The sequence below is a fragment of the Podarcis vaucheri genome (assembly GCF_965113315.1).
Source record: "Podarcis vaucheri genome assembly, chromosome: 3".
NCBI classification, from domain to species: domain Eukaryota; kingdom Metazoa; phylum Chordata; class Lepidosauria; order Squamata; family Lacertidae; genus Podarcis; species Podarcis vaucheri.
In genome coordinates, this window is record NC_138761.1 from 48073437 (window position 1) to 48099626 (window position 26190).

A 26190-nucleotide genomic window follows, 5' to 3' on the forward strand; every position below is an offset into this window, starting at 1 on the left:
AAAGCGCTTCAGTCCAGAGAGGGGAGCTCCAGCTCACATGACAGAAAGCCTCCCATGTGAAAGGCTATATAAAGGTTATATAAAGCAGAAAAGAGAGAGAGCCATTGAAATGAAATTCATCCTTATTATTTCGCGTGGCGCTGGCTCTCATTTATTTCTGCCGATCCGCAGCTTGCTGCGGGGCATCCCCAGGGGAGGAGCTGGAGGCCCCCGGCGGCCACCTCTTCGCCGCCAGGCATTGTGGGGATTGTAGTCAGGGGCTCCGGCTGTGCGCACACGCGTTTCCCCGTTGGGGGCGGGGCTCTGGCTCTGGGCCGGCCGCGGGAGGGGCTGGAGAAGAGGCGGCCGGCAGAGCCCCGCCGCCGCCGCCGCCGCTCGCGCTGCCTCCGAGAGAGCCGGGGGAGGAAGCGAGGCGCCTCCTCTTGTCCCTCCGGGTCACCCCCCTCCCCAGCCCCTTCTTCCTGGTCCCCGCTAAGAGGTCCGTAACGGCTGCGAAGGGGCCGGCGGCGGCCAATGCGAAATTGGCTGGTCCTTCTGTGCCCGTGTGTGGTCGGGGTCGTGCTGCACCTCTGGCTGCTGCTCCTCAGCTGCCCGGCCAGTGGCCCCGGGAAGCAGCACCCGGCAGGTAGGTCGGGGAGGGAGGGAGGGAGGAAGCAAGCGGGGAGCGGCGCCCTCTTGCCCGCCTCCCTGAGGGAAGGAGGGAGGGAGGGGTGGGCGGCATTTCACCCTGCTCTTCCCCCGCGCGTGAGGTGAGGTAGGAGAGAAGCCTGCATGGGGGGTGAAGGTGGGTGGGCGCCTTTCTCGCCCTGTGTGGAGGGAAGGGAAGGCCCGGCTCCAGCTTTTGGGGGGCGCTCTGGGCAGGCTGCCCTTGACGGAGCCCTGCCAAGCGCCTGTTGAGCCCCCTTTCCCCGCTCTCAGGAGGGCTCACCTGGCCTCGCCCGTAATGGGCTGCTGCCTCCTGAGGGCGAGGGAGAAGGGCAAGGGGCGAAGGTAGCGCCCGCCTCCCCCCCCAAAAAAAACTTAGGTATTGGTAGAGCAGGGGATGGCGACGTGCTGCCTCCCCCCCCCCCCAAGGCAAGCAAGGTTACTGGCGAAAGCAACCGGGAGACGGTGGGGTGCAAAAACCGCCCCTCAGAGGGTGGGGAGGGTGGTTTGCCTCCTTCGTTTTGGAGGGAGTTTAGGAGATGGGGCACCCGCGGGAGAAGTGTAGAGCAGGGGATTGTGGATCAGGAGGCATGAGGGAGGCAGGCGTCAACCAGAAGCGGGGCGGAAGGGGGGGGAGCTTGAGGGAATGAAGGGCATAATTCACCCAGGCACTTGGAGAGAAGTTGGGACAAAGGTAGGAGGGAAGTGCTGTAAAAATAAGGCACACAGAAAAAGCTGAGAGCAAATGAGAAAGGAGGTCGGCTTCGTCCCCACTTGGTTTGTAGGAGAATTGAATAGTGGCAAAAGATTCCTCATAAAGCATAAATAAGATATGGAAAAGGTGGCTTAGAGTCTCGCCTTATGTATTCTTATTGAGAAGTGAATGAGTTCAATGAGCCTTCCTCTCAAGAAAGTCATTTTTGGCTTGTAATGCTCATCTAGACTAGGGGGGGGGGAATGAGAGGTGAGCTAAGAACTAACATGCCTGAGTGTAGCAGAGGAAATCCTGTGTATGTGTTGGGGGCAGGAGGAACCCTCAACCTGACTGTTGACCTGAAGGGTGGGGACTCCTATCCAGTCATCCATTATTATTGAAGCAACTAAAGAAAGATGAGGAGGAGGCCTCCAGGCATTCCTTTCCTAAAATTTAATTTCTGGGGATCTCTGTTGGTTCAAGACAGATTGGAAAAGAATCTATGCTAGCAAAACTATTTAAATAAAGGAATAAGTCGGCACTAAGAAACTCGGGAATAAAACTGCTGGGGAAAAAGAATTGCAAACTAAATTATTGACAGAATACTGTATGATTTGGCCATCTACTGGGCTGATCATACGAAACAGATTTAATGAAACCAAATGCTGGAGTACTTTGGAGTAAATTATTTGTCATCAATCAGTGAACTAGTATCTATTTGTCTATCACATGCTGAAGAAAAAAAAATGGCCCAATAAATTAGACCCCAGTCCCTTTGTTCTCTTGAGTATTTATGACAAACATGCTGCCTTCAAGATCATCAAATCTCTTTTGAAATTAGGATAGGGGCAAAATTGCAAATGTTCCTCTCAGAGTGTGGTGAAACTTAAACTTTGGTTGCACCTACTCTCAGACCTTTTGCTTAGTCACTGTTTACAAAGTTTACCTGTTTGCTTCTACCAAGAGGGTTCAAGACACACCACTGTGCTCTTTGTCCAACTAGTTAATTAGTTAGTTTTTTTTATTCCATTTATGTATTGTTCCATAAAATATCCCAGAGCAATATTACAGCAAAACCATCCTCAGCTCCTTCCAACAAGCCTTTTTAGTAGAGATACTTCTCAGCCTATATCCATGTTCAGATTGTTCTGAGGTGTTTTGCGAGTGTGTTTGTTGCTGGGGGCTCCTTTGAGAGAAAGGACAGGGCAAGACATAGATTTAACAACAACAATTCCATAGTTAGAAACAATTTCATATGTAACAGATTTCCACTGAAAAGCCATGTTGAAAAATGAAGATCTTTAATAGGCACTGAAAAGACAATGAGATAGCACCTGTTGTCTCTAGCACCTGCCTAATGTTTAATGGAAAGGAGTTTCAAAGGGTAGGTGCCACCACACTAAAAGTCAGTTTCCTGTATCATGTGGAATGAAACTCCTTGTAAGATGGTGTCTGCAGGAGGCCCTCTCCTGCAGAGTGCAGTGAACTGTTGGGTGTATAGTTGGGATCTCAAGTTCCTGCTTTCCCCTATTCTCATTAATAAATTTATAGACTGCTTCACAGCATAAAACCATCAAAGTGGTTTCATTCAGACTTGTAGTCTGCCTCCATTCTTTATCCTTCTCTGGGGTCCAGGTGATCCCACTTCTGTGGGATCCTACTTTGTAGCAGTTTAGCTTTCAAAAGTAACTAGAACTGGGAGCTGAGTATGTGTTAGACCTGCTCCTTAAGTAGCTTTACGAATTGAATTCTAATTCCCTTGTGTTTCTATTTAGTTACATGTAGTGGCAAACACCAGTGTTTTCATCCTGTTGCTGTATCTCTGATTAGTTACCTGCCTTTTACTGTGGATGCGGCATTAGAGCTATGACACAAAAAGTGCATTGAGCTTTGTGCATGGCAGCTTACTGCTCCATAAGTGGTCCAGAGACCATGTGATGATTGAAGGTGGTTTTTTTGTGAGGTTTAGGAACAAATCAGTTAGTGTTTTGGGGAGCAAAACTGTGTTTGAATTGAATTAGGACAAAGTTAGATTCATACTAGTCTTTCTTTCCAACTTGGAGTTGTAGAATAGTCCCTGAATCTAAGGACTATGAGGTCTGTACCAGCTAAAGCTCCTAGACCAGCTTCAAGGGAAGCCCTCCACAGAATACACTGCAGTAATCCAATTTTGGAGTTGCTGATGTATGGACCAATATGGCAAGGCTATTCCTGTCCATGAATGGTCTTAGCTGGTGAAAGGTACTCCTAGGCTGCTTGAGCCTCCAGTAACGAAAGTAGCTCAATGAGAACCCCAAGACCAGGTACTTTAGGAGAAGTGCAATCTACCTAATTTCTACACCCAAGAACCACACACCCAGAGAACTTTAATCTTGCCAGGTTCAGACTGGACCTCATCCAGCCCACCACTGCTTCCAGGCACTGGTCCAGGACTTCCACAGCCACACCTGACTTAGATGTAACTGAGAAGTAGAGCTGGGTATTATCAGCATACTGATGACACAGTGTTCCAAATCCCCTGATAACCACTTCGAACAGCTTCATATCTTGTAGGGACAAATACACATTATAGCTTCAGAAGCAACCCAGGTATTCCAAGAAATTCTAGTAAAATGTACAAAGAAAAGTCTCTCCGACCAGAAACTCCTTAGATTCCTTGAGACATTATCAGGATATATTTGATGGGTTTTACTTTGTCCTAATACTGGCTTTCAAATACTTGCATAATCTCTCCACAGAAATAATAACAAGCATGCTTTCCACAGATCAAAAAACCAGCCTGGAGACAAGAGTACTAAAACACATTTGCAGACTTTTTTTTAGGTTGGCATCACTTTCTTCAAAAGCTTAGGTCAATTGTATAACACATCTAAAACCACCAACAGTGAAAACATGGTTCACAGCTTTTGACTGGTATTGATAGCTAAGATCTTTTCCCTCTCTTTGTCCCTGTTCCCCCACAGAGGTGGACCACAATAATCTTCTGTTTCCTCTTCAGCTCTAAATTGGACAGCCTTTGGGGCAGGGGAACGGGATTTGAATGGTGCTGGACTGCTGAGCAGCACAGCCCAGGCCAAGCCCCACTTTGGAATGTGGGGCCGGGGATCTTCCCCTCAGTTGCAGAATCTTTCTGTGTAGACTGCAGAGTGAAACTGCAGGAATAGTTCTGGGGCAGCAAGAGGTGGACAGAGATATTTAAACAGTCACAACCTTTATTGTACCACTGCATAGCTGGTGACCAGGACTAGATTAAAATTGGGGTGTGAAATTGGAGAGGGTGCCCACTCCCCTGTTCTTACAGGGAGATGTGGGTGGAATTGTGGACTCATGGCAATGAGATCAGGAGTGTAAAGTGACTTCCACTCACTTAATTGACTCGGAGGGGAATTTTCCTTGGCTGTATAACACCAACTCACTCTCTCCATACGTGTGCTACTTGTGCTCAGCTATTTTTTAGTGTGAATGGTAATATACCGGAGAGAGCATTTCCTCCTTAGATTGAACCTATTGTGTAAACCAGGCATAGACAGACTTGGCCCTCCAGATGTTTTGGGACTACAACTCCCATCATTCCTAGCTAACAGGACCAGGGGTGATGGGAATTGTAGTCACAAAACATCTGGAGGGCCACGTTTGCCTATGCCTGGTGTAAACCTTTTGTAATTCAAATTTATAATCTTGTGACTACAGGATTCCATTCTTGAAACTATGTGCCAGCAACAATATATTATATAAGATACTCATAGAAGACAGTGATATTATGAAATGTCACCATGCTGTTAAATCTTGAACATGCAATGTAAATTTGAAAATCTTTTGGGACATGCTAAAATTAGACTTCTGAAATTACCTCTTCCTGCCTTACGTGCAGTAGTTGTTCTAAGCTGTCCAGGCACTTAGTTGATTTGTCATCTTAATTTTTTTGGATGCAATCTCAGATTAAGCAGAGTGAGATGAAACTGATCTCTTGCCAGTGCTAAATATACATCTGAGCATTTCCATTATAGAATAACTGAAGATACAAGCCTATCTTTCTCAATTGACTATGATTATGCCATGTTTATTTAGTCTCAGTTTAGGAAAATGCCTTAGTGTAAAGGAAAATTTGTTTATTTTAAGTTTTTGTGTGAAGCTTTTCGCCGTAGCAGTTGGATATGCATATGTTTAGCTGAGAATGCAGTTTAAAACATATAACCTTCCTTTTCTCCCTCATGAAAATTTCAGAGTATTGGCTCATTTCCAATGCAGTGCTAAGTAAGCGTCCCTTTAGCACAAGGATTCTTGCTTGCTTAATAAACTTTTCTTCTCCCCCACCGCCCACGTGCTCCCTAAATCTATTTTGTGAGTTCTCCGAACCCTCTGGAGCAGACTTGGGAGGGTGTGGGACACACGTTGGGGATGGGAGGGGGAAGTTCTAGTGGGAATCCTTGAGCTTATGGGACTGCATTGTATACAAATCACTGAGACTCCCCAAATTCTGCCTTGGTTTATATTAATGTTAACTATACAATAATAGCATTATCTTAGTATTGCAGGCTTGAAATTATATGCAATCCATTCATTTTAGTGTGTAAAGTGCTCTTGTGTCAAAGCCTCAAACTCCTCAAATATATGAAATTGCATTTCTAAATCCCTTGTGTTCTTTACCTATTAATCTAAGAAATAGCCTATTATTTTTTAAGATTTCTTCTCTTGTTACACAGGTTTGGCTTGTTTAGCTTGTATTTAGTTAATTCTGGTTGAAGTGTTCGCAAGTTAATGCAAACTAAAATCAGCTTCCAGTGTTGAGTTGTTTTTTTAAAGTTACTGCCCCAGTATTGTTTACCATTTCACCACCATTTGAATGATCTGCCTATAGCTCTCGCCACCCTACTTGTGCACTTGCTTTTCTAGTAAGGCATTGTTAATTTCTACTTCCTAGGTCTACTGGCTTTCTTTCCTCATTGGAAACCGAAACATTATGATGTCATCGTAGGGGTACTGTCTGCACGACATAATGATGGGTTGCGGAATGCTATAAGGAACACTTGGTTCAGGCATTTGAAGCAGCACCCAGGACTGAGCCAACGGTAATTCCAAAGAGTTGCTTGTTTCTTCTCTTATGAACCTCAAATCCTAGTATCCAAGCTCATTTATGAGAATCTTCATTAAGTGGAATTAGTTCAAAATATTCTTTAAATAACGTAAAACCCCCCGCTAAGTTATAGTGAGTTCTGTTGCCTGCTTCTGAATTCTCCAACAAGAAGTGTCCTGACCTAAATTAAAATGCTCATCTGCTTGACAGTGCTTTTCTTTATTCTTTTAATGAACATGTCATAATACTGTCCTATGTAGCTGGAATATTCCAGGATGACACTTCATTACATATTAAGATATGCATTACTGTTGAAAAAAGATAGCAGCAAAACAAGGCAAGTGGATGTAATAGGTTCCCATGCTAATTTTACTGGCTTTTAATAAATCATTTCTGTGATTATTAATCCTTTATGGGGAAAAACATTTAGAAGATCATTAATCTCATTTTAATTAATCTGGAATGAATACCAGTGTCTAGTTTTCTCTTTCAAATAATTGAGGGAACTTAGAATTGCTACTCCACAGAAACAAGTAAACAAGTTGCACAGGGAAGTCCTTCCTTTTTATACCTTGAGCCCTGAAACTCTGTGGTTTCTTGGACAGCATCCCATGAAGCATCTGAAACACCAGAGCTCTCCCTCCAAGAGTAGGAGGATTGCTCCAACCTTGGAGAGGGAGCTCTGATGTTGAATGCCCATATTAGATGTCCTTCACTACTGCAGAAACTTCAGCTGCCTTTAATTGTTTTTTTAGTTATTGTTTCTGTTTCTATGTTTTAGCTGTTCTTAGTTTATCTGTAAGCTGCCTTGAGTCTTTGTCAGGGAGAAAGGTGGGGTATAAAACAAGAACATCACTAGGGCTGAATAGGGGATGTGACAGGGAAGATTAGCCCGACTAGCAGATGGCTTGGGTCCAAAGGATCAAATATCTCCCCACCTCCACTGCATGCCCCCAAACCACAGAAAACACTACAGCCCAGGAGCTTAAAAAAAAAAATCCTGGAAAAGGATGGCAAAGTGTGGTGGACGGAGCAGTTAATCTGTCTTCAGTTCTCCTGCCCCCACCTGCCCCCGCTTTAGGGTTGCAGCCTTAATCTTTTGTAAAGGGCAAAAGTGGGTGAAGTGTGTTGTGGTTTTCTTGTGTGAAGCAGTCTTCATAATTCTGGAACTTATGGAACAGAAATCAGTAAATGTTGTTAATGACAATATTTTAGTGTCCTTGTGAAGTTTATAATTGGTGCACATGGATGTGATGTGCCAGTAGAAGATAGAGAAGATCCTTATTCATGCAGACTTCTGAACATCACTAACCCAGGTAAAAACTTTTAGAAATCTTTTGGATGGATTGCTTATTATGTAGCATATGCTTATAGCTAATTAGCTCTGCGAACATTGCAACTGCTGCAGTTTATTGCCCATTGTGCTATTTTTACACTAAAAATCTCTCATACTAAGCCAAACATTTTTAGGCTGTTATGACAGTTTTAGCAAGGACCCCTTCTTTATTTTACATCGAGCCCACCCACTCTTCTTAATTGGTGCAGTTGGATATACTTTTAAGTAAATGTTTTAGGGATTAAAGTGTAAGCTGTTTCTAAGTACATTATCCACTGCACTTGCCAGTGATTGTAATTAATATGGAAAAAATCCATGTCTTCTGTAATAGGAGTGTTCAAGAGTTGCTTTCTCTCAATCACCTTTTTAAAATTGACTTCTGTTGTGCTCTTTGTTGTCTCCCCGCCCCCCTTCCAATAGTTCTGAATCAAGAAGTTGAAGCATTCAATTTGCCAGAGGATGACACTTCAGCGCTCTTGGAAGATAGAGTTGTCAGTGTGCATTTCAAAGTCCTTTACCCAATTGTCATCACCAGTCTTGGGGTGTTCTACGATGCTGAGGGTGTAGGATTCCAGAGAAACATAACAGTGAAACTATACCAGGCAGAGCAGGAGGTATGCTGCTGTAGTTGTCCTAATAGAATGAACAAAATCCACAGCCTTTTTCTAAGTGAAGAATAAAGGAGAGGTAATAGGTATCCATGATAAACGAATGCATAGCGTGGACTGTAGTACCATAACCTGCAATTGTCAAACAATTTGTTTCTTGAAAGTTCTTTGACATTTGTGAGTCAGTAAGAATAGGATTCATGGGGTGGGTATATAGGAGGAGAAAGAAATAGAAAAGGGCAAAAAGTCAGATATTTCTATGCCCTCTCTATGTTTTGTGCCAAAACATTGAAGAAGATGGTTTAACCATGATTTCTGGTAGTCTTCTGTCTGCTCTAAAATAATTAGGCACAGGGAAAGGGAACACAGATTCATTTTTCTTCATTAGGCCATTAAATTAATGTTTGTCTAGTTTTTAATGGCTGATGAAGCTAAGTGGGTCTTCTTCTGCCGTAGGATATGACTTGGCTCCTTTGCTTGCTTACATGGGTTGTGTTTTTTGGTGATTTTATAAGATGCAATTAAAGGGGTTGCAACCTAAAAGATGGGATATTAAATAAATAAATGATTCTACCTTGCAGTGGGTGTTAAAACTAGATATTAATTTGCTTCCTGCCAGCCCTGATGCTTTGAATCCATTGTGATGGAAGGCATATTCCGTATAATGGCTTTCCAGAGGCTCATGGTAAATGAGAGTTATGTTAGGTAGAATTCTTTCAGTGGATTTTAAAGTAGCTATTTACGTAGGGTAGCTGAAAGTCCAGGCTTAAGTCACAGGACTGCTTTGCAACTTGAGTCAGAGGACTGCTTTGCAATGTACTTTAGAGTTTAAATTAGCAGCTGGAGAATGTTTTATATGTGGGATTACATTTGGCTTTACTTATGCAGTAATAGTAATAATAATAAAGGAAGTATGCAAAAACCCTTGCATTTAACAACTCGCCTGGTAGCCACAGGAGACCAGAAATTCCAAGCAGGCTTGTGGAGGAGGAACAGGTCACTGTATTCCTCCTGTGCCAGACTGCTTGGTTTTTATGTTAGCAACAGAAGGAGGAAAGCTCCTTCTATGATCAGCATGGAAACACAGAGGGGATAGTTTGCTTTGGCCCTCACATGAGAGAAGAGTCTTGCATGTGCCAGATCACCCAGGAGTGGTTTCTGATAATTTCCACTAATGTATGGGTAGTAAACAAGCACAACCATTTTCCTTACTCATCCCACAACCAGTTCCAAAAATTCTATAAAGGCTTGCATGAGATTGGATTAAAATAGGTAACACTTGAATGCAAATGTGGGTTGTTCTGCTATTAGGACTGCATTTGAGATATCTTGAAATGGAGGTTTGCATATTACGTATTGATGTGAACCTGGAATATATCGTATTGGACTCAGTGGACATTTCAAATGTAGTCTGTGGTGTTTTATTCCGACATGGGTACCTTTAAGTGTGCAAGATGTTGGCTAAGGCCCTGAAGTCTTGATATAGGGACTTGAAAGCTTCCCCCCCTCCATTATTTAGCAGTGCATATTTGCATTTTAGGTGCAGAGTCTTTGAAGCCTACCTTTTTATAGGATTTTTTCAAGAGTGGGCAGGCCATGTAAAATACATGCAGGTGATTGCATGTTCTCCTGCATCTACAACTATATTTGAATGTTGTAAACTGGTCAAGAGTGTGTGAATATTAATTAACCTTAATGGCATTCATGGCTTACAAATGTGTTGCTTTTTGTTTTCATAGGAGGCTCTCTTCAGTGCTCGCTTTAGTCCAGCTAGCTGTGGAGTGCAAGTAAACAGACTCTGGTATAAACCTGTAGAACAGTTCATTCTGCCTGAGGTATGTGTGGAGCGTATCTAAACTGGTTCTTTACAATGGCATTTGGTTTTTTCATCTATTAAGAATTCTTCAGCTTTTTTTCTGTCATTATTAAATTATTAATGGATTTGAGACTGTGAAATGTCACACATACTCGGTGCTAGCAACCATATCTTTTTGTAGTTCAGTGCACTCTCATTCTGCTCATCTGTAAGTAACTGAAATCTTCTTAACATCCCAATAACTTAATGGGGAGGTGGCATTATAAGCTTTCAAGAGAATTGTCTCCAAGCCCTGGTGAGTAGAAGCAGTGGATTTTAGGCAGCTTTTATTCATGGTGTAAAAAAGAAGCAGCATTATATTGCATTCTAAAATTCTGTTTCATACTTAATATGGAAGAGAATGAATAGATCTGGCCAGAGAATGGAGTTCTACATTTAGACTTGGGTCCAAATCGTAATGTAGATTAAAGTATAGAGAGAGCCCTAGAGCACAGTTCTATTTCTTATCCTGTTTTCCACCTATAAAGTTGGAATATTAGATATTTCCATCATGGGCCTGTTCTGAAAATGAATGAGATAAAAAAATATTATCCCTCCTGCATGTTCCTCCAGTGAAGAGAGAAGTATGGAAGAAAAATGTAATGAGTTTTAAAATGGACAGATCATTTCAGTACAGGCAACTCCCCATTTATGCAAGCTCTGTTTGCATGCAATTGTGCACATGTGTGGTGCTGGAAATGGGTAGCACCCTGGAGAGTCCTTCTGGCTTGTGAGGAGATCCTCCTTGGAGCCCAAAAAGGAGGGTCTCCTGAACCGAAGGCCCAGTGTGGCTTTGTTGAGGCCTCCCCACCTAACAGTTGACATGTGGGGTAGTGCATCAGCTGCTGCTTCCCCACACATCAGCTGAGCAAGCCCTGCTGCCCTCCAGCTCACGTGCCTCATAATAATAATAATAATAATAATAATAATAATAATAATAAATAATAAAATATGTTTTTTAAAAATTATTTATACCCCACCCTCCCTGGCCAGAGCCGGACTAAAGGCAGCTAACACCAATAAAATTCACAGTAAAAACATCATGGGGGAAAAGGTGGGGGGGGACAAACCTATTTAAAATACAGGTTAAAATGCAATTTAAAATGCAGCCTCATTTTGAAGTAGCTGATAAATCAAGACCATAAGGGGAGGGAAACATAGGGGTCAGACTGAGTCCAAACCAAAGGCCAGGCGGAACAGCTCTGTCTTGCAGGCCCTGTAGAAAGCTGTCAAGTCCCGCAGGGCCATAGTCTCTTGTGACAGAGTGTTCCACCATGTGGGGGCCAGTGCTGAAAAGGCCCTGGCCCTAGCTGAAACCAATCTAACCTCCTTGAGGCTCGGGACCTCCAAAATGTTGTTATTTGTGGACCTTAAGGTCCTCCGTGGGGCATACCAAGAGAGGTGGTCCCGTAGGTACGTGCGTCCTAGGACCCATAGGGCTTTGGAGGTCAAAACGAAAACCAGCACCTTAAACCTGACCCTGTACTCCACCGGGAGCCAATGCAGTTGGTAAAGCAATGGATGAATGTGATCCCGCAGCAAGGACCCCGTAAGGAGCCTCACCGCGGCATTCTGCACCCGCTAGAGTTTCTGGGTCAGCTTCTTGTAGAGCGAGTTACAATAATCAAGCCTGGAGGTGACAGCTGCATGGATCACTGTGGCCAGATCAGGGCGAGAAAGGTAAAGGACCAACCGCATAATATGGCTATGGAAAAATGCCACCTTTACTGTGGCTGCAACCTGCACCTTCATGGAAAGGGAGGCATCGAAGGTTACACCCAAGCTCTTGACAGAAGGTGCTGGCACTAATTGAGCCCCTGCAAGAGATGGGAGTTGCCCCCCCCAACCCCGTATAGTCCCAACCCAGCCAGAGGACCTCTGTCTTCGAAGGATTCAACCGGCTCCCACGCAGTCATCCAGCCACAGCTTCCAAGCGTCTGGTCAGTGTGTCCGGGGCCGAGTCAAGGCGGCCGTCCATCAACAGAACAGGTGTCATCAGCATCAGAGGGACAGTGGGCCTTCTTGATCAGCTCAGCTGATGTGCAGGGAAGAAGCTTCCCTGTGTGTCAGCTGTGCAAGCCCTGCTGCCCCTCCAGGGTGCTCCCAATATACCGTATTTTTCGCTCTATAAGACTCACTTTATCCCTCCTAAAAAGTAAGGGGAAATGTGTGTGCGTCTTATGGAGTGAATGCAGGCTGCGCAGCTATCCCAGAAGCCAGAACAGCAAGAGTGATTGCTGCTTTCACTACACAGCGATCCCTCTTGCTGTTGTTCTGGCTTCTGAGATTCAGAATATTTTTTTTCTTGCTTTCCTCCTCCAAAAATTAGGTGCGTCTTGTGGTCTGGTGCGTCTTATAGAGCGAAAAATACGATATGTTGTTTTGGTTACAAACAGGGAGGCCCAGAAAATAACCCCCTCATGAATTGAGAGTTGTCTGTAATACAAACTTCTTCTAAAATACATATGTCCTGATTTTAGTGAACCATAGATTTAATGCTTCTGTGGAGAGCATGTTTTTAACATTTGTTCGTTGTTTTCTTGCTGGTTTGAGCTTCTTTGGGAGGAAGGGTGGGATAGAAATTCAAGAAATGCACAATAAAAAACAAAACAATACGTTTCCTGTTAAAATGAAAGATGTTACTTATAACTAAAGGTCAACATAGTTTGACCATCCCTCCTCATCTTCTAAGAGCAGAATACGGAGGTCTTGCTTAATCAGCAGCTTTTTTGTTACTCCCCTGGAATTAGCTTTGTGTGAGAACTATCTCAGCCCATCATTCCAGATATTTAGATGACATAAAACAGTTTTATTTAGATGATTATGTGATAAAAAGTGTTGTTGACTTTAAATTATTGATATTTTGATGTATCTTATCTTTATTCAATTTAATTTTAGCAGACTTTTTTTATTGTGTGCCAGGGACAATACACTGGAAGAGGAATTGCAAAATAAATGTATTGATAGAACTGGATAAAGTCTTCAGGGTTAAACTGCATCTGTATTTTTGCAGGAAGGAAATCTCTGAACACTTGTTTTTCAGGCCACAATTATTCTGTTTCTTAAAGCTTTAGGCTCAGGGACTCCACAGCCAAAATAAATAGCGAAAGAAGAAGAGTTTGTAAGACACTAGTTTAAAGCAGCGTTTATTCATCCCTGACACAGTTATGTCTTTTATGCATTTATTAATGAGCAGCAATCTGAACAACAACAGACACCATAGTGCCTCAGTTTTTACTGTGGTTAATGTTCACTGTGGTTTAACACATTAATAAAAGCAGCAGATTTGAACTTAGTGCACTGGGGGAAATTGCATATAGTCTGTGTTTTATTCTTTGATTATTCAACTGTAGTAGGCAGCCTTCAACGAAAGTTAGCAAGGTTGATAATTGATTTTGCTACTTTCTCATAGAGACCTCTACCAATTTTAAACCCCAGCCATTTATTTTTCACTGTAAAAATGTTGTTTGAATGTCTACACTGCCCCCTTCTTAAAGCAAACCAACATACATTAATTCCTTAAGGAGACAAGATGCCATTGTAAACTCGATGCAGAGACACACACAGTGCTTTGAAGGTGTCCCAGTAAAGGGGGAAACAGGATCGGGAAATAGCAGTGCTTGTGGAAAATCACTACTGTTGTAACATGCCATTCCAACCAGTCACAAACATAACCATGATAACATACTGCAATGGAAGATGAGAGATGGATACTTACCTCTGTAGTCTCCCCAGATAGGCTTGGGAGAAGTCTTTGGGGGTTTGCCTGTAAAGGAGAATAAGTTTCTGTTCTTTCATAGCCAGCGAATAAATTGGGGTATGAGCTAAATGTGAGTCACTAAAAATGAGAAGGGCCATCAGAAATATGCCAGAAGCTATTGAACTGCCTCTTTCATAAGCAACTATTAAACAGGAAAATGTTTATGTGAAACGAAGTAGAACCATGTTTGAATATACGCTTCAACGTGCTCACTCTTTTAGGGTGGAAAGAAAATATCTTGGAAAGTATGAAATCCCTTCCTTAAGCATCTGAAGATAATGGGGAATGTTGGGATAGGAAAAATTCCTTAGAACTACCGTATTTTTCGCACCATAGGACGCACTTTTTCCCTCCTAAAAAGCAAGGGAAAATGTGTGTGCGTCCTATGGAACGAATGCAGGGGGGAGGCAGGCGGGAAAAGCCCCCAAGAGCGGCACACAAGCTCCGTGCGCTCTTGCGGGCTTTTCAACAGGCGGGAGAAGGGACTGACTGGCGGCATCAGTCCCTTCTCCCACCCAGGAAAGCCAGGAGAAGCCGTGCAGCCCTTTTAAAAGGCGCGCGGCTTCTGCCAGTTTTGCGGGAGGTGGGGGAATCCCCCCGCCTCCCAGGAGAAGCCGTGCAGCCCTTTTAAAAGGCGCGCGGCTTCTGCCAGTTTTGCGGGAGGTGGGGGAATCCCCCCGCCTCCCAGGAGAAGCCGTGCAGCCCTTTTAAAAGGCGCGCGGCTTCTGCCAGTTTTGCGGGAGGTGGGGGAATCCCCCCGCCTCCCAGGAGAAGCCGTGCAGCCCTTTTAAAAGGCGCGCGGCTTCTGCCAGTTTTGCGGGAGGTGGGGGAATCCCCCCACCTCCCAGGAGAAGCCGTGCAGCCCTTTTAAAAGGTGTGCGGCTTCTGCCAGTTTTGCGGGAGGTGGGGGAATCCCCCTGCCTCCCAGGAGAAGCCGTGCAGCCCTTTTAAAAGGCGCGCGGCTTCTGCCAGTTTTGCGGGAGGTGGGGGAATCCCCCCGCCTCCCAGGAGAAGCCGTGCAGCCCTTTTAAAAGGTGTGCGGCTTCTGCCAGTTTTGCGGGAGGTGGGGGAATCCCCCCACCTCCCAGGAGAAGCCGTGCAGCCCTTTTAAAAGGCGCGCGGCTTCTGCCGGTTTTGCGGGAGGTGGGGGAATTTCCTCACCTCTCACAAAAGCCAGGAGAAGCCGCGATCCCTTTAAAGGGTTTGCACGGCTTCTGTGGGCTTTTGGGAGAGGTGAGGGAATCCCCCCACCTCCCAGTAAAGCCAGGAAAGCCCTGTGCAGCCCCTCCGCCAAGGGGAAGCCAAAACAGCGAGCGGTATCCATCCCGCTCGCTGCCTTGGCTTCCTCCATAGCTGCGCGCAACCTGTCTGCCAAGGAGAGGCTGCACGGGGCTATGGATTCTTCAGCCCCACGCAGCCTCTCCTTGCCGGAGGGAGAGGCTGCACGGGGCTAAAGGGGAAGCCAAAACAGCGAGCGGGATCCATCCCGTTCGCTGCCTTGGCTTCCTCCATAGCTGCGCGCAGCCCCTCTGCCAAGGAGAGGCTGCACGGGGCTATGGGTTCTTCAGCCCCACGCAGCCTCTCCCGGGAGGGAGAGACTGCACGGGGCTAGGGGAAGCCAAAACAGCGAGCGGGATCCATCCCGCTCGCTGCCTTGGCTTGATCCATAGCTGCACGCAACCCCTCCGGCAGGGAGAGGTTGTGTGCAGCCTGTACGCTGCTCTTTGGGGCTGCGGGGGGGGGGGAATATTTTTTTCTTGAATTCCCCCCCTAAAAACTGGGTGCGCCCTATGGTCCGGTGCGCCCTATGGTGCGAAAAATACGGTACTGGGTAGGCACTAACTAGGAAAATGAGTGCCCAGGGAAAGGATTAGGTATTTTTGAGGCGAGGCGACCAGAAACATACACAGTATTCCAACAACAGTTACGCCATAGATTTGTATAATGGCATTAGGATAAAGGCAGCTTTATTTTTGATTCCTTTCCTAATGATCTCTAGCATGGATTTTGCCTTTTTCATGGCTTCGGCGCACTGGGTCGACATCTTCATTGAGCTATCTACTAAGACCCCAAGTTCTTGTTCCTGGTACGTCACCTCCAGTTCAGACCCCCATGAGCATATATGTGAAACTGAGATATTTTGCCCCAACACGCATCACTTTTGACTTGTCTCTATTGAATTACATTTGCCATTTTACCACCCATTCACTCAACTTGGAGCAGTGTTAGAAACTAAGATATGGAAGCTAGGAGCTAAATGGCACCTTAAACCTAGGCGCAACAATGGAATGTCTAGGCACACTTTTTTATAACAATACAAAGGTGAAAATGAATGAACTGCAACTAAAATCTTATGTTCATTTTTCACATGGTCTAGTCCTCACCTGAAGCTTTCAAAAAACAAAGCCATTCTTCCCCTGCCCGCCCCCTAATATTCTTAAACAAGGTCCCTTTTACAGTCTTCAGAGAGTAGTTGGAAGTGGGGAGGCAGAAAAAGGTCATCCTTTCCTTCTACTCTGCAAACAAGCTCTGGATTCTCCCTACACCCCCTTTCCTTCATATAAATATCTCTTTTTGGCACCACAATTAACACATATTAAAGGCCTATACAACTGATGGCAGAGACCCACCTTGAGTGTCCAGTTCGCAAACCTAAGACTTAAGGGTCCTTCAATGATCCCACTCCAAAATTTGTTTTGATTTTAAGCATCACTGTGAGAATCTGAGGTAGATAACACTTTAACATGCACTACTTCCTCAAACTCAGCCCTCCAGATGTTTTCGGCCTTCCAGTCCCTTGATCCCTAGCTAGCAGGACCAGTGGTCAGGGAAGATGGGAACTGTAGTCTCAAAACATTTGGAGGGACGAGTTTGAGGAAGCCTGACTTAAGCCATCATAACTAACTAGCTAGTATATTTCAAATTAAAAGTACATTAAACAAGGCAACTAAAACCTAAACAAAACATGTTGGGTTTATAATAAATGAAAATTTTCAGGTCCCCAATGCATGCATGTTTTACTTGGGAGAAAGCACCCTTGAACTTGGTTGGAATTTACTTCTGAGTAACAGTGGCAATTTTAATCTGAAATCTTAGGCACAGTGCTGCACCCAGAGCTCAAAACGCACCTAGAACAATGGGAGTTTCAAACGCTGATATGGAGAGGTCCTTCACAATCTCTTTTTCCTTTAATGACCTCAAACAATTTGGTATCCTCAGCAGACTTGGTCACATCACTGCTAGTATTCTTGGCCCTGTTGATATTTGGTGGTGTTTCATGATTAGTAGATATGTGGCCTTAGCCATATACATAAAAAACTCTCAAGTACTTCACTGTTTTTTATCTCAGATGTAAGAGGATTTTAAAAAAACACCACTGTTAAACTACAGCTTTTAAAATTTGGAGAGTTGTGTTAAAATGTCTGGTGAGGAACAATATAAGGCTGAAAATTATTAAAGATTTGTCTTATCCTTCATTTTCTGTAAAGGTAAAGGTAAAGGTACCCCTGCCCGAACGGGCCAGTCTTGACAGACTCTGGGGTTTGTGCGCCCATCTCACATCTATAGGCCGGGGGCCAGCGCTGTCCGCAGACACTTCCGGGTCACGTGGCCAGCGTGACAAAGCTGCATCTGGCGGTACTCCTCTCCAAATCCAGTATTTAAGGATTTGTACATGAAAATTAAACTTCAGTTCCTCAAGTGTATTCTGTTCTGCAAAGAGTCTAAAAGATCTGTAAAAAAATTGATTTGTCTAGTGTGTTAACAGAAGTGGTGACTTTTTTGACAGAGTTTTGAAGGCACTATTGTGTGGGAAAGCCAGGATCAGCAAGGCCTAGTTTCTAGAAATCTTCACAAAGTGATGGTGAATGATGGCGGAGGTGTCTTCAGAATCACTACGGTCTGTCCTTTTATTCCTCCATATAATGATTATAATAGGGCAGCATTTTGGTAAACATTTTAAGCAGGTCAAATTCTCAAGTAACCTCTTAAATATGTTTTTGTTTTACTTGAAATCAAAATGGTGCATTTGGATCATTTTATCATCTTATAATAGTTTTGAGTATTTCTAGTTTATACATTTGTATAAATTCATATTCTTAAATAGAATCACCAGAGGGGAAATGCTAATGCTTCTAACTCTTTATGACTACTTCCATCTTGAAAGCCATCATGGAGGGCATTTGCCTTATTAGCTAATGACCTATGAGTTGCATTTTAGCCTAGAACAAATTGCTCTGAATTGTTATAACTATATTGATATAACAAGCATGTTGGGCATGTTGAGTATAAAATAACAAAATATCATAATTCCTCTTTATATATTGGTATCATACCATCTTCTAGTATATGTTTTTTGAACTGCAGGTCTACTTTGGATAACCATAAGATTGACTTATCTTAGGAATCTCTATTTCTAATACTAGATGCAGTGGGGATCTAGTATTCCTGCTAGGAATAAAGGTGAACTCATTGCAGCTCTGCCATATTTTGCCACTTTATGGCATCAGAGTAATGGTTTACTAGCTGCTCTGAACACTTGCATTTGATTAGGGCTGCAACATTTTATCAATTCTTTGGACAAAATGTTGGAGGAAACCTTGACAGTAACTACTTTCAAACCATATTAGTTTTGTAGAAGTGATATTTCTGTAGCAAAAAGTTTAACTAATTCTCTTCTGTTTAATAATTGTGCACAATAGGCAGGGGAAGGGTCATTGCCACATGAATTTACACAAGGCGTGGAAGGGATTGCTGGAGGCTTTATTTACACAATTCAAGGTAAGCATCAAAACATATACTCTTATTAAGGCGCTGCTGTTTGATGCTTGCTTCCTCTAGTGTTTTAAAGTTAGCTACCCCTGACAGATCTGCCTGAGATACTGTATGGCTCTGGGGTTGTGCACCTTGTAGGCAGCTACCACAATCCTGGAACACCCCATCTGATGGAAACTGTTGCAACTTCTTTGATTGCTTACAATAGCTTTGGCAGAAAGCGCAAAGCCGCCTGGCCGTACTGTATCGTAGCTCTCAGGTGTGATTTGAACTTTTCCTGTGTTCTATGGGACAGAGAAGCTTCAGCACAGCCCTTGGAGGGTCATTTTCCAATATGTGAAGATAATCATTTCTTTCAGTATTTAGCAAGATGAAGTAGAAGTACATAGGATGTTAAATATTCTTGAGAATCTCAGAATTCTCATCTCGCAGAGACCTTTTTTTAATACCCTTTACTTAGGACTAGAATATTTCTGTTGCAAAGTAAAGTGTATTTTTTAAAAATCTAGGAAAGATAATTATTTTTCCAATCCATCCTTGGCTGCAACCTAATTTTCACTGATTTTCACTTACCATATTTTTCGCACCATAGGACGCACTTTTTCCTTCCTAAAAAGCAAGGGAAAATGTGTGTCTGTCCTATGGAGCGAATGCAGGGGGGAGGCAGCTCTTGCGGGCTTTTCCACAGGAGGGAAAAGGGACTGACTGGCTGCATTAGTCACTTCTCCCACCTCCCAGAAAAGCCAGGAGAAGCCGCGATCTCTTTAAAGGGGTTGCACGGCTTCTGCAGGCTTTTGCGAGAGGTGAGGGAATCCCCCCACCTCCCAGTAAAGCCAGGAAGGCCTTGTGCAGCATCTCCCGGCAAGGAGAGGCTGCACAGGGCTAAAGGGGAAGCCAAAACAGTGAGTGGGATCCATCCCGCTTGCTGCCTTGGCTTGCTCCATAGCTGCGCGCAACCCCTCCGGCAAGGAGAGGCTGTGCGGGGCTATGGCTTCTTTAGCCCTGCGCAGCGTCTCCCGGCAAGGAGGGGTTGCGCGGGGCTAAAGGGGAAGCCAAAACAGCGAGCAGGATCCATCCCGCTCGCTGCCTTGGCTTGCTCCATAGCTGTGCGCACCCCCTCTGGCAAGGAGAGGCTACACGGGGCTATGGATTCTTTAGCCCCACGCAGCCTCTCCCGAGAGGGAGAGGCTGCACGGGGCTAAAGGGGAAGCCAAAACAGCGAGCGGGATCCATCCTGCTCGCTGCCTTGGCTTGTGCCATAGCCGCGCGCAACCCCTCCGGCAGGGAGAGGTTGTGCGCAGTCTGTACGCTGCTCTTTGGGGCTGGGGAGGGGGAAATATTTTTTTTCTTGATTCCCCCCCCCTAAAAACTGGGTGCGCCCTATGGTCCGGTGCACCCTATGATGCGAAAAATACGGTATGAGTCTTTGTCTTAAGAAGTTGTTAATTTTCAATCTAGTTACGCTTTTGCTGATATTTTAAATATCTGAGAAAACCTATAGAGAATAAATTCTACAGAGTGATCATTTCAATGTTGGACACATGTGATTTTTGAAAGTTTCCATTTTCCTATCTCATTTTCAGAGGGAGAGGCACTCCTAAAAAGCCTACAGAGTCGCCCTGAAAGATTCACGCATCATATAAATAAACTTGAAGAGGAAGATGCCTTATTGAAAGTAGAAAGCAACACTTATGATGATATTGTTTTTGTTGATGTAATTGATACATACAGAAATGTTCCAGCCAAATTACTGAACTTCTATCGATGGTAAGTTGGGAGAAATGTTTGAGGGTTTTGCCTGGTTTATCTGGTGCAGAATTATAAATGCCTTGATGTTGTGGATTATTTGCAGGTGTGAATGAACTGTAACTTGAAATGACCGTGGGCCTTTTAAAAGATTCCAATACAATTAAAGTGTGCATATTTCCCCACTGTATGTGTATGTCTGTTCCCTGATTGCTCTCCTCCTTGTGGGGCCACATTTTCCCAGTAACAGATGTATGTTATATTAAAATAAAGTTGATTCCCCAAATTACTATGTCCTTTGCTGCTATGCTTGCCACATGAAGTATGACAGCATGGTATATTCTTGACAATTATATTACATGCATACAACAAACTTCTCCCCTCCCCAATTCTTCATATTTACATTACTGCATTATTGCTTTTCCTCCTATTTTTGAGTTTTTAAAGTATCATAATAGTTGTTCATTGCTTCCTACACAGTGCATATGTAGGGTCATTAAAAGCATTGAGAAGTCTCCCTACCCTCTACTCTCTATCATATTTAATGTGTCCTTTGAGGATTTTTTAAAATTAAAAAAACAGCTTGCATTCCTCCTCTCCAGTGCTAAAGTATACTTCTGTTCAATTACAAGGGTAAACAGGAGCCTGGCTTTCCCTTTTCCAGAAGGCTACCACCTTTACTTTCCCAATGTAAGCGTGGGATATTGCACTATTTGTCCTCTATCACAGCTTACAGGAGTATCCTACTACTAATAAAATATTATTGGAGCCCCCCCCCTTTTCTTTTTCTTATATGGGTTTCAGTGAGTCTTAATTAGAACAAACAGTTGCCTCCCGGTGCCAGAAGAGGAATATGAAAGATGACAGCATTTCCTATTAGGCTGAAGATGACAAACATTTCAGAATTAGAGCTCTTTATTTTTAACTGCTGTCGGAGAGGGAATTTCAGCTCCTGTGGATTATCATGCAATGGTGCTGGGCAGCTGAAAAGTTGCATTCCTTCCTCAATTCAGCCATTAAAGCAAGGGGCCAGAACCTTTGGGGCCAATGGGATGTTGAGTGTGTCCTCCTGCCATGGTGGGGGCCATGCTCAGTGGCAAAACACCCATTGCAAAGAAGGCAAACTGGTGAGACTAAAAGGCAAGTTACTTCCCAAGAACCAGAATACAAGGGTGACGTCTTTTTCCCTTACCCTTGCCTTCGCCTCCCCTTCCGCTGTCCTACCCCTTGTCGCTCCCCTGGTGCTGGCAGGAAGGGGCTCCTTTTTTCTCTTATTGCACCTTTCTTCAGGGCGACTAGATATGTGCAGCTGTCTGCTGTCTTTATTTTTCTAGAGCACCTCTAGGCTTTAGGGCTGGATGTTGGAAGGGCAAGAGTGCTGCATGGGTGCTGCACTGGGAAAACCTGTATTAAAGGTATAGAAGCCAAAATGTTGAAACATTGATCATCCTATTGCATCAGACCTGTTTCAGTGTAGTTATTATAGCAGTTTCAATGCATTTTAAGGGACTTTTCTAGTATTTACTTATTTTATTTATTTATTGGATTTGTATTACGCCCTATACCCACAGGTCTCAGGGCAGTTCACAGAGTAAAATCGGAATATTAAACCACAAAATGCATAATCAAAATAAAAACAACAACCCAATAATAGTCTCATTGTTTTTTATTTGGCTACAGGACAGTAGAAGCAGCTAGTTTCAACGTATTGCTGAAGACAGATGATGACTGCTACATAGATTTGGAGGCTGTGTTCAACAGAATAAAGCTTAAAAACCTAGGCAGACCAAATACTTGGTGGGGAAAGTATGTTTGTTTGCATTTAAATAAATTGTTTACACCAGTAGTGTTTCTGCTGCTGTACAGTTTCATAGGCAATAGGTATCCTTGCACTGAAGGAGCTTATGGTTGAAGAATAATGGGGAGTATAGGAGATATTTTAAAGCCAAAAAACAATCACCAAATATTGTTTTTAAATGTTTGTTTTATTTTCATCTTGTTGCAGAGTATAAGTGATCAAGCATGAACACACTAATCACAGAAAGTATGTTTAAGGAAATTTGCAACTCTGGTTGCAAGCCATGCTTGAACCAATATTTTGATTTGCATTCTATATAAACCTCTAACTGCTGAATCAAAGACAATATTTCTAGATAGCATAAATGATGGATAGTTTTCCATTTGTGGCATCCTGCTTGTACAAAGATTTCTGCTTGTGCTACCAGACCTCCCCCTTATCTACAACATCTGCTCTGGGCAAGAAGGTGCTTGCCCTATGAGTTTCCTTATGGGTTCATTCAGATATGAAGTATATTTAATAAGCAGCTGAACTGCAGAATCAATACTGCCTACATGCTCCAGAGATTGATTTGCATGATAATGTATTGGTTTGTTTTGGGGGCTGGTTTCTGGTATCAGTCTTCTCTTGCAACTTCTTTGGATTTCCTCATGATGCCTTTGCTTAGACTGGCAAAAATGCTGGGTGGGAGTGAAGGTGGATGTCAAAGCTTTTTCTAGAGGTATCAATAATTCCCTTGATACTGTAAAGGAGGCAAATATAGGCAGGGAGATGGGGAAAGAAGAGAGGTTAACTAGCCTTCGTTGTTTTTTCATGAATCCTGTGATAAATATTTTTTTCTGCACTACAAGGTGAATGATTTCACTATTTCACAGCACCGACAAACCCCCACAAAAATAGAAAAATGAAATTGTAAAGAACTTTAAAAGCAAAAAAGTGGGGCACATAGGGGCTACTTTTCTACTTGTATATTGAAAAAAAGGAACAGGTGGCAGCACAAAAAATTGCAAGTTGCTGCCTGAAAGATTAAAGGGGTCAGACATGAGAGTGAGCTGCTTCTCTGCAGGGACTAGTCCTGATGATTAAATTGTCTAGTTGCCAGTCCTAGAGAAAGGGTTTCCTCCCCCTTAGTCAGAATTAAAGAGCTATTAATATTCTGTCAAAATAACTTGATTTTGGTCTCAAGTTTCAGATTAAATTGGGCCGTTGACCGCACTGGGAAGTGGCAAGAGCTAGAGTATCCAAGTCCTGCATACCCAGCCTTTGCTTGTGGCTCTGGTTATGTAATTTCCAAAGACATTGTAGAATGGCTTGCAAGAAACTCAGAGAGATTAAAGATATATCAGGCAAGTATTTTCACAGGAGGAATGGAGATAGGTTTGTGTATATGTAATCCTATTTATTTTATAAACCGACATTCCATTTCCCCTCAGCCTAACATTCTAATATTGGGATTGAGAGTTGTTGTTGTTTTGGAGGAGTCCATTCCAAGAGCTTCTATATGGATATGTGAACTCTGCAGTGGCTACACAATCCCCAGGTTGGCAAGGGCTTCCCTCATTCCCTTGTTCAGGAATAAGTCCATTGTTAGACTTGTGAGGTTTTAGATCAAAGCCAAAAGTTACACAGCATTAGACTTGGCTTGGGGGTTTCTGGTTGCATGGAAATGCTCCATTACCTCAAATATGGATGTGATGACATCTGTATACTTCAAACACAACAACACACCTATGCATCATAGTTTTCTGGTAAATATTTACTTAGGAAACTCGGCACAAGCTTAAATGATGAAATGTGTGCCATCTTGAGTCTTTGTTGAAACTGAACTCATTTCTTCATTTTGGTTTTTATTTTGATTTAAATGTGTGCATTTAGGGTGAAGATGTGAGTATGGGTATTTGGATGGCAGCCATTGGGCCAAAACGCTATCAGGTATGTTTTTACTTGATTTGTTAAGTAACTGAGAATCCTACATACATGTACTTGGGAATCAGCGCCATTTCACTCAGTGCAAATCTGCTTAGATTGAGCTGTAAAGACTTTTAAGACTGCTAAGGAACAGATGATTGTTATTATGTCCTCATCTGTAAAACCAGAGTTCAAAGAGGGTGTACTTCCTTTTTCCCATGACTCTATTTTCCTGGCACGGCATGCTATGTGCGTGCTTTGCTCCTCCTACAGCAGTGGTGGCGTATCTACGGCACGCGTGGCAGAGGCCACTCAAAGCCCTCTCTGTGGGCATGTGCGCCATCGCCCCAGCATGGCCGTAGCTTCTGTGCTGGGGGTGGCAGGGGAGGAGAGGAGGGCTCTTGCATGCCGTACAAAGCCTGCGGCACCAGGGCTTGGTGATCATTATTCTCATATATTAAAAATTGGGAGAGGGTGGCTCTCGGTGCAGCCCTCCAGTGTACACTAGTGGCCCAAATTGTGGAACCTTCTGGAAAAAATGTATTTCCGAGGTTTGATGGCTCATAACACAACTTTGTTTTGGAGTAATACCAGTGCTTTTTCCTGTGGGGACACATACCCCTAAACATTTTGTGAATTTAATGGGAGAAGAAATTCACTGTATTTATTTCCCCCGATTTGAACTGTATTTGTTTTTCCCCGGTGGTGATTTTCTTGAGTCAAAATGAGAGTACCCCTAAACATTTTTTTTAGAGAAAAAGCACTGAGTTATACCATAAAATTATGTATCAACGGAAAGACAAAGAAGAATGTAATGCAATAACTTTTTTGAAGGATTATTTATTACAACTGCAGCCATAAAGAAGAAACGTGAAACACACAGAAAACATGAGATATACAGGTTAAATTGCCGTTTTGGCACTTTAGGTTGAATAAGTGGGTTTTGGGTTGCAGTTTGGGCACTCGGTCTCTAAAAGGTTCGCCATCAGTGTCCTAGTTTCTTGGCTCAGGGTAGCAAAACACTGCATCCATTCCAGTGGTCTGAGAATTGGTTGTATTTAGCCAAACAGAGAGTATGGGATGGGGAATCTGTGACCTTGCAGAGGTTCCTTGACTACAGTTCCAATCATCCCTACCCATTGGCCATGAGAGCTGCAATGCCACAACTCCCGATTGCTGCGTGGCATCTAACCTGGTGACTTGCTGGTTGAAGCAATCCAGTAACTTAAGATTCAGTCTTAAGTGTTTGGTTCCTGTTGCCAGCAATATATTTCTAGTTGAGGAAATCTTTGACTTCTGCTCTTCTTTAGTTTCTCACTACCCCTTTATCTGCCTACCCCTGCTGTCTGTATTTTAAAATCTTGTTACAAGAGGATACTTGTATAACTAATATGAACTATCACTGTGACCTCTTCTTATCAATGTTTGCCGTGTTTTGTTTCCTGTTAAAGAGTCTCTGAAATAATTCTCTCAAACAGGACAATCTCTGGTTGTGTGAGAAGACATGTGAGAGTGGTATGTTGTCCTCTCCGCAGTATTCTCCAGAGGAACTTGCAGAGCTCTGGAAAGTCAAGGAACGTTGTGGCGATCCCTGCAAATGTGATGAAAGATGAACACTGGCCAACAGCATGAGGAAACTGTAGTTTTCAGTGATAACAGGAAAGGCTCTCTCTCAGTGGTTTCTGAAAAGAATTTCCTTTCATAAGACACAACATCAGTCTCCTGTGTAGTTTGTCACTTGTGACAAATATTAAGTGTGGGTAAGTGGCAGTTGTGTGTATGTCCCCCCCCCCCATCCCCAGGTTACATGGAAAAAGAGGAAATATGTTTGCTGTGGGTGCCAAACTATACATGGAATTCACTTATTCTCACAGGCGGATTTGTTTTGTGTCAAATGGCCCTTTAACAATGTTTTTTTGTACATCTTTTCTTTTGTAAAGGGAGCCTTTCGATTTCCATATTCCCTCTAGGAGTTTTACAAAGCTAAATGTGA

General features: G+C 43.4%; 1 protein-coding gene across 2 annotated transcripts; it reads left to right on the forward strand.

Moving 5' to 3' along the window:
* The first annotated feature begins 301 nt into the window (after positions 1 to 301).
* On the forward strand, positions 302 to 26072 carry B3GALNT2 (beta-1,3-N-acetylgalactosaminyltransferase 2). 2 transcript variants are annotated; one of them, XM_082215057.1, is made up of 12 exons: positions 302 to 625; positions 6261 to 6408; positions 7629 to 7729; positions 8170 to 8363; positions 10097 to 10192; positions 17760 to 17870; positions 18673 to 18751; positions 20329 to 20512; positions 22172 to 22288; positions 23476 to 23635; positions 24165 to 24221; positions 25676 to 26072. In XM_082215057.1, the coding sequence occupies exons 1-12, from the start codon at positions 514 to 516 to the stop codon at positions 25808 to 25810; spliced, it is 1494 nt and encodes a 497-aa protein (XP_082071183.1). In that variant the 5' UTR covers positions 302 to 513; the 3' UTR covers positions 25811 to 26072. The 2 variants fall into 2 exon arrangements, with proteins under 2 accessions (XP_082071183.1, XP_082071182.1); XM_082215056.1 differs by having other exon boundaries at positions 304 to 625; positions 22172 to 22297.
* The last annotated feature ends 118 nt before the right edge of the window (positions 26073 to 26190 follow it).